Here is a 14,832-nt window from a genome sequence, read left to right on the forward strand (position 1 = left end):
AGTGACAGCGCACTCACATGGTTGCCTGCACGCGTGCCTTGCCAGTGAGTACAACCTATACTAGGCAGTATGGCAATTCCACAATGACTCACTCCAGTGGCACAAAATGGACCAGGCACTCAATGACAGCTGTGACTAGAAGTTTAAGGTCTCGAATGCCTGCCTTCTTTTATTTTCCCTACACTCAAGAGCGTTCAGGCCGACGGGAACAAATGGCTGTAGCCGTTAGCAGTCGATCGTTGCTTCGCAGCTGGCCTCACCTTTGTTGAAGGCGTGGGGATCCTGCTAGGGGAAGCAGCCTGCCCCTGCGGTGGAGAGCTGGGCTGGGATGCGGTGTCCGTTCCTGTGCTCAGCACCTCCATGGAGTGCCGGTGCGGGGCCTGAGGCTATGGACAGGGCGAGAAATTGTTTTGTTGTTCAATCAGATATTTTGTAAAATCGAAAAGGCATTAAGGGGGCACCTGCGTCTTTGGGACCAAAAAATTGCCCAAAAAAGCATGCTTTAGGTATCACTTTTCTCTTGATTTGCACAGTTTTTCCTCCGAAAATTCCGCACATGGAACAGTACCAGGTACTTCCTATTGTTCTCAAGAACAATAAAGGATTTCTTTGAATTAACTCGGACACTAGTTATCTCACATCAACTCTAATTAGATACTTGAAATCAGCTAAAAAAAAACTGAACAAACCCGTGAAGGTTTGTCAAAATTGGTTGGAAAGCAAAAAAAAAAGTTTCTAAGAATGGGCAATTGTGGAAGGAATCTCAAATTGCTCAGGAAATTCAAGAAATGGGTTTCATAGAATCGGGGCTCAACTGAACTGCTGCTGCTATTACATTAAGCAAGACCACAGCTCTTTTATGGTACGCGATCCTTGCTTTCACCACCTGGTTTTGCAAACGGAGAAATGGTGTGCAAACCACAACTGAATCACATGAAGGTTCTTGCAGAGAGCCAGAACCGAAATAAATTACGACCCCCACCTGCAACCGTCTCACTTCAACTTGCTACTACAAGGATGAGAAATTCAAAAATCGTTGCTTCATTGTCCTTTACCTTCACTTACGTGCAACAGAACTCAGTTGTGTTGCTGAAACAATGCAAACCAAAACACAGAAAAATTGGAAAAGGAAACTAGACAATGCCGGGTTGAGAGTGGGAAGAAGGTGGCACTCACATTGGCGCCGTTGCCCGCAGCCGGCGGGGGATTGAGGGCGGAGAGCGAGTGGCGCTTCTCCCGAGACTGGCACGCGGGCAGTGGGGGTGACGTCGATGGGGGCGTGCCAGGGCTCGGGGAGGAGGAGGCCGGAGAGGTCGTGCTCGACTGGGACTCACCAGCTGCACAGTCAGGCAGAATTTATTTACTTCCACAGGAATAAGAGCAGCCACAGTTGGCTGTTTGCGGAGACCGCCATCAAGTGCAGCATAAAATGTGAAACTTAACATCTGACTGAGCTGGCCAGTGAGCAGAGAAGCTCCTAGCATGGGTATGTTCCATGAGTTGGTGCGAAGCATTTATTTTTTTCTTTTTCACAGTAAATAATTCTCCAAATCTCTCTAGCAACTGATCGGCATTGGCCAGTCCTTCGGCCAATCCCCTGTATGTGCAAGAAGCGGGTATGGATTTCTGAGACCCCAGACATACCATACAATATATTTAGCAACAGCCCACATTGTTTGGGTTTCCGGTTGTGGTTAACCCTAGTACACCATGCTATTAAAACTTACACAGAAAGCAAACAATAACAGCGTGAAGATAAAAACAGATGGTAAAAGCAACTAAAAATGACATCATCTGTAGGGAGTGAACGATTGTTGCAATAAAAAAAACAAACGAGCAAACGGTCCGAACCGCCCTCACCTGAAGGGGTGCTGCCAGCAGGAATGACTGTTTGACTCGGTGCCTCTGAGTTCGGCGTCGGCGGGGCTATCCTAGACGGACCCACTTGAACACTGCAAGCGTAACATGCACAGCAAAGCACTGTTTACGCTACACATCAATACACACTCCTATCACTTGACACACTCTTTAAAGGGGCCTGCAGACAAAATACAAGTTTGGTTCATTCGAAAGACTGCCTCCTTAGAATCATACTGACACCACTTTTAACGTAAATTTTGTTCAAATAAGTCATACAATTAGGAAAAAATGGAATGACCATGCGAACCACTAGCTCATTTCCCACAACAGAACCTATTATGTCATACTAGACAGCTCTGCGATTGGCTGAGGTGAGCAAAAATAAGTTTGCTGAATGAACTATTTGCGCTTAAATTTAGGACACATTTTTTTTATAGCAGTAAGAATGGTGGGATAAACTGTGGAACATATGAATGTAAACATAGATATAAGAACCGGTGTGTACTGCTATTGGTACTGTGTGCACTATGCTTGTTTTAGCTGCACAGCACTGCGGCGCTTTGGGGTTGCCTCAGACGACACTGGCCGATTGGAGTAAGTGTTACGTTTTAGTAAGTGACTGGAGTAAGGAGTAAGTCTTACGTGACCATATTTGTTGAGCGAACACCATGTTTCACGAAACAATTACAGTTAAATGTCGATGTAACAAAGTACGTAAAATTCGTAATTTACTTCATTACATTGAAATTTCGCTACATAGAAATTCGCGGTTATAATGAAATGTTCATCGGGTGAAGCATTTCCTGCAAACGAAAACATGGCGCGCATACACGGCTGGCACAGTGTTTCTGTTTCTGTCGGAGCTTAATCATTTACGCGGGCATCAGCGTGAACTGCATGGAGCATTTTCTCCCCACAAAAACTCGCCCCGCAAGCCACAGATGTGCTGGCGCAGCCGCGGAGACCACCCGTGCGATGCAGGTAGCTCCAGCGACTGCTTCTAACCGCTTGCTGAAACGCAACTCGAGGGGCAAACGAGAGGGGCATACAAAAAAAAAGTGGTTAACATGGGCAATATTTTCACTGCAAAACGTCATACGCGCTGCTTACAAAGGCTCCCATCAAATATCTTCCAGGTAAGCCTAATCGTCTCTGGTGGGGCCAGCAGGCATCCCTGAGTGCTTTGAAGCTCCCGCCATAGGGTGCGTGCCTCCCCATTGGTGAAACTGGTCAGGGTCCTCACACTGCCGTGTGCAACGCAAGTCGCTTTCTGGTCGAGGCTGAAGCCGCTGCCGGCACCCAATCGCGGACGCGGGCATGAAAAAAAATGCGCGCAAGGCTCGTAAAGATTCACAAATGCTTGCTGGAACAATAGAATCCAACAAGCATGAGCGAACTCGAACGAAGGGCAAAGCGGCAGCATGCGGCGGCGGCCGCGCCAGAGATGATTAGGCTTACCACCGCGAAAGACATTTGATGGCCGCTTTCGTATGCGGCACGTCAGACGTTTTGCAGTGAAAATTTCGCCCACGTTATCCACTTTTTTTCGCACATGCCCCTCTCGTTTGCCTCCCAAGTTGCCTTTCAGCGAGCGGTTAGAAGCGGTTGCTGGAGCTACCTGCATCGCGCAAGGGTTCTTCACAGCTGCGTCAGCGTGCCTGTGGCTCGCGGGGCGCATTTTTGAGGGGAGATAATGCTCCATGCAGTTCAAGCTGATGCCCACGTAGATGATTAAGCTCCGAGAGAAACAGAAACAGTGCGCCAGCCTTGTATGCGTGCCACGCAGTTACTAGGCAAAGAGCTCACTCACGGACTCCGTGGCTCACTGCATCCGCGGCACTGTGCAGCCCGTGTCGCCGCTCGCGTTTTATTGAGACCCCATTTCGGCGGTTGCGTCTCCCAAAATCTACTTCTACAACTAAAATTTCGTGCCTAGTTCTCCATGAAACTTCGTTACATTGAAATTTCGGCAAACGGGACTTCGTTACACAGAGGGTGAAAATACATGATGCGCACATGCTTGACGTTACAAAAAATTCCATGGTTCGTTACATCGAGATTTTCGTTACACTGAAGTTCATTACATAGAGGTTTAACTGTATTTTCTACCTTAACAAAAACAAGCCAGGTACAAATACGGTCAAAAACAAAACCAAAGCAGAAAACGGCTCGCCGCTGTGTAATGGCGCCGTCTAGGTTGACCAACGGTAAAGAAGGCTCTGCAGCAGCTTGAAGACCTGTTCTTGTGATGTCATTGCGGACGTCATGAAAACACGATTTGGCAGGAGAATCAATATTTGAACTTGAGTTCTCAGTGAATAAAGCATTGTTTGCTTCCGGACAAGCACTGGGATCACTAGAAATAACGAAATCTTTCTAATAAAAAAGAACTCTTATTTCGTCTGCATGGCCCCTTTAATAAGCAAGGCTTGTCTTATATGTGCACAACATGTGTAGTTCATCATTTACTACATTGCTTCGTCGTAGTGCAACCTATTATTGCACCACGAACCATGCCCCCCCCCCTGTTTGTATGAGAATTTTGATAGCCGTTCCAGACTGGCTGTGCAAATTCAAAACACAGAATCAATCAAGGATTTGCATCTTTCATGTATACACGACAGTTCAGAAGGCAGAGACTCACTTATTTGAAAGCTTCATTAGTGCTTTTCCGGCAGCATTCATCTGCAGAAAAAAAAAAAAAAAGCCATTAGTACAATGCACAAAAAAAAAAGAGCTTATGGGGATCTCACAGACACAGATGCAGCATTTCCCACAGGCAAAAAACCACAAAAAACCCCGTGCACCTCGAGCACCTACCACCAAGGTTACAGGAAACTGCATTACCTGCTGCACATAAAAAGAGGTTGCTCGTCCATACTTAATGCGAGGTCAGCACTACACACATAATTTGGAAAGTAGAGGAAAACCCGACACAAAAACAAGATCAAAGACAAACTGGCCAATTTGTTAAAACTCTGGCTGCAGGCCAATGGTACCCGTTGCAGTAATGTGAACTTGGCAGGGCTGATTGTTACGGTCATCTCTTGCTAATGTTGGCAGCTGCACCGATGCTTACCGCTTCTACTACCAAATGTAAAAATGTTTCTTATGCTTACGAACTAATAAATAAGCTATTATATTCAGCATATCAACAGTGCTTCAAAGTACCAGCATACCACAAAGCTTTTTACCGCGCAGGTAAAATGGACAGCATGAAAATTCGCAACCGCTCACCTCGACGAACGATATTGGGAAGATTCCAATTCTTTCACCCAGCTTCCCCTCGGCCCAATTTTCATCCACCCTTCGGATAACCGTTATCACGTCTCCCTGAAATGCAAATCAAAAACATTTAAATTACACACACATACACACATGCACGCACAAAAAAGGATTTACCACTTGAGACAGTAAGCATGGCAGCCCAAGAAATTAATTAGTGACCATTACCCTTAAAAAATGATGCTGGTAAGCTAAGCGTACCTTCTACAACAATTAAAGCTTCTACGCCAAAACCATACAATTGTTGACAAAGAGGAAAAATTTAGGCACCCATTTCTCTTTTGAAACGAAAGGACATGGAAAAAAACAGTTCCACGCTGAAAAAATCTGCGCCGTGTTTCACTCTACGTTGTATAGCAACATTATCTTGCGAAATAATCTAAAACCAGAATAAAAAAAAATTATCTGACAATTACAATACTCCCTCATGCGAAATTTGTGCACAGCACAAACTGCAGTCCAGTCTTAGTGATTTTCAGTGACATATATGTCAAGACCCCCTGAAAATTAATTATTCAAAATTGGCTTGAATTATATAAATCAAGATTTATTGCTCAATAATTGCCACTGATCTTGGTGTATTCATGACCCCAGAGAGAGACAGAGGCAAGGAGGAAAAAGATGGTGTCAAAGCAATATCTTACAGTGATGTTCCTAACTTGGTAGGAAAATTCCCATTTCTAGATTCAGAAATTCGCTATCTTTAGCAATTTTTCCCGCAGGTTTCTTAACAATTCCCTGCAAATTTCCCCGCATTCTCTTTTTGCAGCTGATAGACCTCTACGTGGATTCCTGTTCGGTGTTGGGCGTTAGCCAGCGCCAGTTATGTGTACTTTACGTATCCTTTCAGGCGCAGATGCCGTTCCGAGAATCAGAGTTTCAGTGGGCAATAAACTTTACAACACCTACCACTCCGCAGCACGACTATCCATTTCTTGTTTTGTACAGAGTTGCCACCTGCTTGGTTTTGGACCGGCCCGACCGGTTTTTTAAACAGTGGGCCGGTTGCCAGTCCATACTTAAAACCGGCCCTCATTGGCCAGTTTTTGGCCCTCGTGCCGTGATTATGTCCGTTATGGCGTTTTATATGCGTCAATTGAACAACTAAGACGATAAATATGGGTCGACAAGCTGCGCAAAGACACACGAGCAGAGAAAATACGTGGGCGAGCGCGCTGCCTGAGATGGAGTGGGACCTAAGGGAGGAACAAAACAATGAAATGCTGCCACCGCGATCAGCAATTGCAGTTACTTTTCAGTGAAGCACATACAGAGCGATAACCAAGCTCTCAATCACTTGCAGTACAAACGTTACGTTGATTTATCTCTAAGAAAACGCTACAGTAAATGGCACTGCATGTCAAACATGGCGTCTTTTCAAAACATGGCATCAAAAACATCAAAAACACGGCGTCTTTTTTTAAAACATTTTATGTACCATGCCCCCCCCCCCCAAAGGGCCAGTTTTTTTTTCGGGGAAAGGTGGCAACCCTAACCCTAGTTTCGTACCGAACAGCATGGTTATTTTGTATTCTGAAGTTCCAAGTTCAAACTTCCTGTATGAAGAACAACGCGACACTGTTGAGTAATTGAGGCAAGTTTAGTTTAGCCCGGGACTGCTGGCACCATCTCTTGTTGACAGCACGCGGACTAAGGCGCACCCGAAATACTCTTTTGTACATTGCACAGGAATACATGCGAACAGGCTTCAGCACTTCAGCCTCCGCCGCTTCACGCTTTACTAGTTCTTTCTCATTGAATACTCTTTTCTTTATTCTCCCTCTTGCTTCATGAACCGGATTGGAAGTGGTCTTGGATGCTTTTGGCTTGCACGAACACGACTTTGGATATTTGAACATAAATCCGACAAAGTGTTAAGAGAACTTAAAAAGAAAGTAATAAATGATGCGAGGCTTGGCATACTTACATTATTTTTCCTTTTCATTCTACGACTCTTAAAATTCCCTCCATCTAATAAAGATTCCCTTTTTCCTTTTGGCCAAAATTACATCCGTAAATTCCCCGAAAGAGGGAAAATTTCCTCCATGGAACACCACTGATATCTAGTATGCCTCGGTGTCATTAGCCTCGTGCACATTTCCCAGCACCCCTTTGGCGTCGCGTGGTGAAGACAATTTAAGTGAGCAAGCTGAGTGGAGCACTCGCCCACGACCCCCGTTTAAGGTGTCACCTTTGCCAGGCAATGCCCACCTTGAGGAAGGAGAGGCAGTCCTTCTCGTCGTTGTCGGCACCCGCCATGCGGAAGTCGTAGAGGGCCTTGCACTGGGGCACGTGCGAGGGCAGGGGCACCACCACCTGGACGTAGCTGGCCGGCACAAAGCCCTGCTTGCCGCCCAGCTCCCCGTGGAACCAGTTCTGGTCCACCCGCTTGCGCAGCACGATCACGTCCCCCTTGCGGAACGCCAGGTCCCTGCCAGGGAACCACGGGGAGCAGCTGTGGCATCCTGACAGCACCGCCAGCTGACAGACCGCCGTGCACTACTACTCACCCGGGGTCCTTGGCGTCGTACGAGTAGAGGGCCTTGGCGCAGGGCATCTGTGGCACCAGCTGCTTGACCAGGGTGCGCACGCCCCCTTCACCCACCCGGCCCGTGGCCGGTGCCGTGCCGTCCCCCGGCACCCGGGGGGGACCACCTGCTGAGGAGGACTGGCTGGTGGCCAGCAGGGGCCGTGCGGCATGGTGGTGGTGGCCGATGAGGGACGAGCCCCCCAGCAGCGCCGTCGAGCGGCTGCCCCCGCCGCCACCCAGCCGCGGGTTGTTCTTGATGCCCTCCAAGAGGCGCACCAGCAGGATGTTCAGCGGCAGCTCGTCCACCGAGCACTCCACCTGGGGCGAGGTGGCGGACAGGGGGCTGATCGCTTTCTCTCTTTCTCCCATCTAGTACCGATTGATTGTAGGGTTTAACGCGCCGACGCAATGCAGGTGATGAGGCACGCCGTAGTGGAGGGCTCCGGATTAATTCTGACCACCTAAGGATGTTTAACGTGTGCCGAAATGTCGTACACACACGCGTTTTTGCTTTTCACATTTATCAGAAAAACGGCTGGCGCGGCCGAGAATGGAACCCGCGTCCTCGTGCTCAGCAGCACAGCGTCCCATCTACTATCACCCCACCGTAACATGGTATTACAAAGACAGTGAAACAAAAAAATCCCACAGTCACCTGTGTATAATATTCCAGTTGCAGCCCTTTGCATAAGCAACGAATGCCACTGCATGCTTGCACTGAGTTTTCCATGCAGAAGAATGACAGTCAAAGTTCCCGTGAAGGCACAGCTTACAACAAACATGGTGCACAGACACTTTTAAAGACAATTCACACAGCCTCCTCGATTGTATAATAACCAAAAACAACTTTTACAAACTTAATTTTTACACGTTTGCATGAACAATAGTGAGAGCTGCACAAATGTTGCCTTGCCCCCCCGAAAAAATTAATTTTCTTGCCTTACCCCCCCCCCCCCTTGATCCCAAAGAAATAACACCCAATTTTGAGCAGACACTACATTAACAGCCACACTTCAGTGGCACTACTTCTTGGGACAGTGCCTAAAAGGATGCTGAAGCTGGTGCTAAACATTCTGACACTACATTCTTTTCCAAGCATTTTTTAAATGACAAAATGCAATAAAAGTGCTGCTGCCATTACACGAACCTCCTTGCCTGTTTACTGAAATCGTCTGTGGTACCACACTGGGTGAGTTCACAGGGCAGAGTTTGATGAACCACAAGAGCATATCTACCAGAACAAACAAGAACCCAGCGTTCACCATACTTATACCAAGCATTAATTTTTTGAAGACTGAGGGGCCGTCAAAAAACACCCTGAGACAGTGCCAATGTCATTGCAACAGTTTGTAACGAGGCCAGAAAAGGAGCTTGTATTCTTTTTTTTTTTCAGCATTAAAAATAAACTATAAATAAGGAAACTACAAAAACAAGCTGCAGATAATTAAGTAATGATGCAGAAAGTGGGAATTGCCAGACAGTGTGTAGGCATACCTTCATCCCTTCCAGTGGTTCATCTCTGCACATACACCTCCATGCATGTTCGCTTTTGAGACCCTACAGTGCTTTATTAAATGAGTACTGACCCAAAACTAGCGTTTATTTTATTTGAATGAGTCCCTCCTATTTCGTAAACCATAATACAGTGTCAATTTCAGTGCCATTCACGGCATCAGCTTCAGTTTTGGCCACTAGGAGTCTAGGAGCAGAAGCGGGAAGGGGGGAGGGGGGGGGGTGCATTTACAGCTTATTGCACGTCACACTGTTGGCCTTTCAAGCAAGACACCATGCCTGCCGTTGGCTTCAAAAGCATTTAAAGTAACCTTTCACAACCTCTCTGTACCCCCCTTCCTCCTCTAGCAAAGCCCAACTGCATCCGGCAGGTCGGAACCTGCCCAGAGCCAGTGGGGGTGGTGGATGTACACCTGCCCAATATCACCGTGCCGTATTACGGATTACAGATCCATGCCGTATAACGGAGCACCGTATAATGGAACGACATGGCAAACTCAGCGAGAGTTGCTGCATGTGCACTAAGCACTGGCCCCAGCGCCGTCGTCTGCTAGGCTGTTCTGAACGCCGCACCAATTTTTTCCTTCACTTATCACACTGCCTGCTAACGGTGCAAAGAGGGCAAATAAAAGTGACTAATGGCCGCTGCCTTAGCATTCCACGAGCAAATCTTGAAACGTGCGTTTTTTAGCGATTTATAAACGGTAGGCACAATGGGTTTCCTCGTGAGCAAAGACGGTGACTATGCAAAGAAGCGTGATAAGCGAAGGAAACGATTCGGGGCTGCACTCGGCTACAGGAAGAGCCTAGCAGAAGATGGCCGTCGCAGCCAGTGCTTAGTGCGCATGTGGCAACTCTCGTATTTGCAGTGTCACTCTGTCATACAGCACTAATCAACCGAACAGTCGACGCTCCCGTGATATTGACAAAAAATTGGGTGGGTGTACGGGCGACAAAAGACACATGTTGACTTTGTTGTGTTGTTTCCGCCATAGATAATTTGTCAGTTTCATTCCTAACCAATACACGTCACTGAGAGCGAAAGGCAGTTTGACTGGCTGGAAGATTTTATGTCACACACTTCCCTTAACCTGTTTGACATCACAGAGCAGCTGATCCACTGTTTCCTAGCCTCTCAAAACTTCAGTAATAACATCAATTAAAAATTGGTTCCAAGTAGTGTTTGACAACCATAACTGCACGAAGACATCTTCATGGAGTGAACCACATCAGTTTTTAGAGACCAAACTTTAGTGTTAGTGCTCCTTTAAAGGAGCTGGTTACAATATAAAGGGCCTAGTATTAGATATCCGATATGGCCCATGTACACTTACGAAGTGCACCAAATGAACAGACAGATATCGAGAGGGAGTAGTCTGAGAATGATTATGCATAAATATAGCATTACAAGCCTGGGAATACAAAATTGGGCTTTTTGTGCGATTGTTGGTGCTCTTCCTTGAGACTTATACCGCGCTGGGAGTGTTGACAATCACCATCATTAACCCCCCTACCAAACCCAACACTGGAGCAGTGGGAGGACCAGCTGACCAGCTCACGCCCTCAAGACCAGCAACGACTGGTGGACAGGGCCCGCCGTACAGCCAAGGCTTCCTGGACTAAGGAGGCCTCCCACAACGAACTCTTACTGTTGAATAAATGTTTATTCCTCCTCCTCCTCCCCCAAAGCTCGGCAACCTGATTTCGGTGTTCGTTTCCTAAGTGCTTTGATGGCAAACAACATTGTGTGTGAAGAGCCCTCACGCATTAAAGAAATGCACACGGTTACTCGTGCTTGGAGCGGGTACATTCCAAAGGTGAACCAGAAACTAAGTGTTGTGACCACACTTGGTCTCATTTAAACCCGAGACATTTTTGTGGTGGAAGCGAAAAACAGAAACGTTTGTATGTTGAATTTTCGGCACACATTAGAAGTTTCCAAGTGGTCCAACCTAATCCGGAGCCTTCCACTATGGTACGCCTCATAGCTCAAGTGTAGCTTCGGCACACAAATCCCCCAGAATTTCTAAACTTTTCTAAATCAGAAACAAGTTGCACAAAATTTGAGCCCAGGTACACAGGCTGTTTGGCAAAACTTAAGAAAAAATATAACATACATTTTAACAAACGATAGACATGCAATTTTCAGTATGAGGTGATAAGGCAAACTGCTTTATTCAGTAGCTCACATTGTTGACTGCCATTAAAGCTCTCCAAGAATTTTCACTAGGCTGTTCTATGCCTTCGTGGAGTGCAACTGGTCTTTATGCAGGACGCGTGCACAAAACAGCAAGCAGGCTGGTTCGGCAGATCGGCCGAGCAGCCAGCCGCAGACTCTTACCAGAATCCGGCATTCTGGGCAGCGAAGCTCCTTGTGAGAGTGCACTATCTCGTCCAGGCAGCGCCTGCAAAAGGTGTGCTGACAAGGGAGAACCTTGCTCGTGCTGTCGAGCTGCTCGAGACACACGGAGCACTCGAGGAGGTCCGTCAGGAACGCTTCATCCATTCCGACGCTTCACCACACCGAGCCTACAATAGAACAGCCAGACGCATATCTCATCGCGACAAAAGAAGAATCCCCGAGTTTTCTCAAACAGCAGTTCCGAGACAAAAAAGAAACAAAAACAATGCACGTTCCGTTTGACCACCTTCGCAAAGGCGTCTTTGCGGGATTTATCGCGTGCAGGCCTCCGTAAACGAAACCCCGCGCACCCGTTTTAAAGAGCCGCACGCATTGCCCGCGCGTTGTCACGACGGAAGTGACAGCTTCCGGATCATTCACAAGCGACCCTATATTTGCATAATTGGTCGCATTCTTCGCGAAATGTGCGCGATCGTGCAGCCGTTCCGTGCTGCTGTCGAGCAAATGCCAGCCGAAACGAAAGCGGCGCGACATTTCGTCTCTTTTAATGCGTTAAATTCGCAAAAAGTGACAAATAATGGCTGGTACAGCAAAACTTTCAGCTACAGACTACAGGTAGGCCTATCGGCGCCGCAGGTGCGATCAATAAAGGTAACAAAAATAATGCAGCCAACTACTATTACACGGATCAGCGCATCGTCCGACACCAGTAAGGCGACCCGCTACTTTGACAACGAAACATGAACAGTGCGATCAATTCTGTAAACTGGCCACCCACCTTCAAACATGATCGCGCTCCCCGACCGCAGAGCCGCTGGTATCTCCATCCCTTATTTCACAAACTGCGATCGACGCAGCGGAGCACATTCGACGATACGTAGAGGCGGCATCACTGACGAGCACGTAGCACTGCTGCTGCAGTACAATCTCGCAGCTCTTGGTTCAGTGTACACGGCGGAAATAATGCCGTTGTAGGCAGCGATCACTCCGACCAGCCGGAGGCCGCCTCTGCCCACATTACGGACTCGCCGACACCCCGCGACTCCGCAGCAACGCAGCGGATGCTGCAAACGACAGTTTTTAGCGCGTAGGCAACGAAAAACGCGCGAAGCTATCACTCGTCGTAGCCAGCGACGCCGGATTACCGCAACATAGCGATTTTGAGTCAAGTGAATGACAAATATCAGAGCGGATGTGATGTCCCGCTGCGCGCGGGGGTGGCGGGTGGCGAGGGTAGATTATTTCCGGCTTCTGGTATCATGGCGTACGACTCGTCGTGATGGGTGTCGGTTACCGAATTCATTGAACTTTTTGTGTGGTGCTTTTATTTCGCGTCTATTTTGCCGAATGTCGCTTCAGACGTGTGCACCATGTAGCGATACTCAGCTAAGTAGTGCGCTTCAACCGTGCCGTCTGCGTGTAAGCTTTCACCGTTATTCCTCTCAAATATGGACTTGTGTGTCGAGGTCTGGCTTTCAGGTGGTTGTTCAGGCACGGCTTCACTTGGAAAGCGAGCCGTAAAAGCTGAATTTTCGCTTTGAATCATTCTCAACTGTACTCACAAAGTGAAAATACTGACGGTAGAGGCTGTTTATTGTAACCACGCGTCTGTGACAGTATCCAAAGGCTTTCCGACACTGCTGCTAGGTGCAGTCTCAGGGGTGATGCATGCGCAGCTGTAAACGACGTAAACGTTTATTTCTTCTCATTGGCTTCTATGAAGTGAGCTTTCCAGTTATTCCGTCAGAAATTGGCCGCACAAGGGCGTTTTTTGCGAGTCCATTCATTGAAAACGAGCGTGCCCGTGCTTTCAGACTAAACTGGTGGTTCTGAATGCGCGTTTTTGTGCCGCCGCAGCGACGTGAAGTGCCGTGATGAGCTGGTTGCGAGCTAGCCTGCGTCGAAGCAGGCCACCCATCCTTCGAAATGTGGAGCCCGAGACCGTGCTCGAAGCCTTTAGGATGCACTGGCTCCGCGCACTGGAAGTCATCGAAAAATCGAGGTATGTCGTGCCCTGTGGAATTTCTATGAAAATCCTCGTGCAGTTGTGTGAAAATCGCTGCTTGCACTTTCCGCTATGTTGTAAGTACTGACGTATTTTGTGCCGCGCTCTTAGGCGAGTGGGAACCCTTGCTATCTTCCGCAGGTGTTGACAGCTCTTCAATGAGGCCGTCGCTCGTCCTTGTGCGACATTCACAAACGCCACAGCGTTTTTCCGTCCGCTACTTCGGCCGAATCAGAATTACTCCGAATGTTATAGTTGGTCATCTGAAATTCTAGCGTGCAACTGCCGTGAATGAAGCGTCCCCTCATACAGTGAAATTATTTCGTGAATAACGTCTATTCGAGGTTACAGAGCCATAAGCGTGACATTTTTGTGTTGGTTTATGTGTGAGTTTCAACATTATGATAACGATTGATCTGTAGGAGGGGAATAAGCTTGCGTTGTGCTTAAGCACGTCAATCCATTAACAAAGTCTACCGAACAAAGCTTCCCCTTGTGAATAACCGAACCTTGCGTATTAAATCGTTTGATTGCAGTCTGGGTATTATTAGTGATATTCAGCTTCAGCACTCTCATTATGTCAAAAATGTGCCAGGTAGAGTTAAAATATTGCTAAGGTGTCTTCTGGTGTTCAAAACAGCCCGGTTAATAGCGAAAGAATAACCATTGTAAAGCTGCTCTGATGCATGATTGCAGCTTAACAAAATCATGTTCTAGTATGTCGTAAGGAAGCAGTGGTGTAGCTGTGAAATGTACGACTAGGTATTGTGCAATTAGTGACGTGATTGAAAAAAATCACTCGCCGAACCGAAGTAGTGAAGTTGTGCTCTGCTGCGTTCCAGAATTTGCACCTGTTGTTTTAATAACTGCACCACAGTAGCAGAAAATAGGACGGGCCTGCCTGACTGACTGGAGTATTTTTTCTCAGCATTCAAACTCCTGGCAACAACAGACTTACATGTGAAGTCCACCCAGCTATTTGTGAGATAATTTTTCAGGAAACATTATGGGCTTTTGCTTTATAAGTGAGTGTAATATAGCAAGTTTAACAACTAGATCACCTGGCTGGTCTTTTGATAACTGTAACGGGAGCTTTTTTCGTCCTATTTTTTCGTTACTTTTGTTATGTGTCACGTTTTGGCAGCTGTAAGCCGAGATTGTACCTTCAAAATGGGCTGGTTTCCTAGGATTGTGTTATTTGGGTTAATTCAAAAGAATAACCAGTTGTCCTATCACAAAACCAGAGTTACCCTTGTGGCATGCTGTCATGCCTACAAG

At 47.2% G+C, this 14,832-nt stretch overlaps 2 protein-coding genes across 8 annotated transcripts in view; one reads left to right on the forward strand and one right to left on the reverse strand.

Annotated features, from left to right (window-relative positions):
- Positions 1 to 12,730, reverse strand: part of Posh (SH3 domain containing ring finger posh) — a 28,870-nt gene extending 16,140 nt beyond the window's left edge. For 2 of the 3 annotated variants that reach the window (XR_013323462.1, XM_077703057.1), the window contains exons 1-9: positions 12,328 to 12,729; positions 11,529 to 11,716; positions 7,656 to 7,993; positions 7,357 to 7,576; positions 5,098 to 5,193; positions 4,505 to 4,545; positions 1,861 to 1,952; positions 1,177 to 1,337; positions 261 to 386 (exon numbers count right to left, since the gene is read on the reverse strand). Coding sequence is in view for 2 of the 3 variants with exons in the window: in XM_077703057.1 (XP_077559183.1) it covers positions 261 to 386; positions 1,177 to 1,337; positions 1,861 to 1,952; positions 4,505 to 4,545; positions 5,098 to 5,193; positions 7,357 to 7,576; positions 7,656 to 7,993; positions 11,529 to 11,693 (1,239 nt within the window). In the remaining variant the exon portion in view is untranslated. Of the gene's footprint in view, positions 1 to 260; positions 387 to 1,176; positions 1,338 to 1,860; positions 1,953 to 4,504; positions 4,546 to 5,097; positions 5,194 to 7,356; positions 7,577 to 7,655; positions 7,994 to 11,528; positions 11,717 to 12,327 lie in introns of all 3 variants that reach the window. The other variant, XM_077703058.1, reaches the window with a different exon arrangement.
- A 77-nt stretch (positions 12,731 to 12,807) lies between these two features.
- Positions 12,808 to 14,832, forward strand: part of LOC144174384 (FHF complex subunit HOOK-interacting protein 1B-like) — a 30,499-nt gene continuing 28,474 nt past the window's right edge. For 4 of the 5 annotated variants that reach the window (XM_077703059.1, XM_077703062.1, XM_077703063.1 and 1 more), the window contains exons 1-2: positions 12,809 to 12,968; positions 13,407 to 13,551. In XM_077703059.1, coding sequence (XP_077559185.1) covers positions 13,424 to 13,551 — 128 coding nt within the window. In that variant the 5' untranslated portion in view covers positions 12,809 to 12,968; positions 13,407 to 13,423. Of the gene's footprint in view, positions 12,969 to 13,406; positions 13,552 to 14,832 lie in introns of all 5 variants that reach the window. The other variant, XM_077703060.1, reaches the window with a different exon arrangement.

Source organism: Haemaphysalis longicornis, unplaced genomic scaffold (genome assembly GCF_048455015.1).
Source record: "Haemaphysalis longicornis isolate Haplotype H1 unplaced genomic scaffold, Haemaphysalis longicornis Haplotype H1 scaffold_3, whole genome shotgun sequence".
Taxonomy (NCBI): domain Eukaryota; kingdom Metazoa; phylum Arthropoda; class Arachnida; order Ixodida; family Ixodidae; genus Haemaphysalis; species Haemaphysalis longicornis.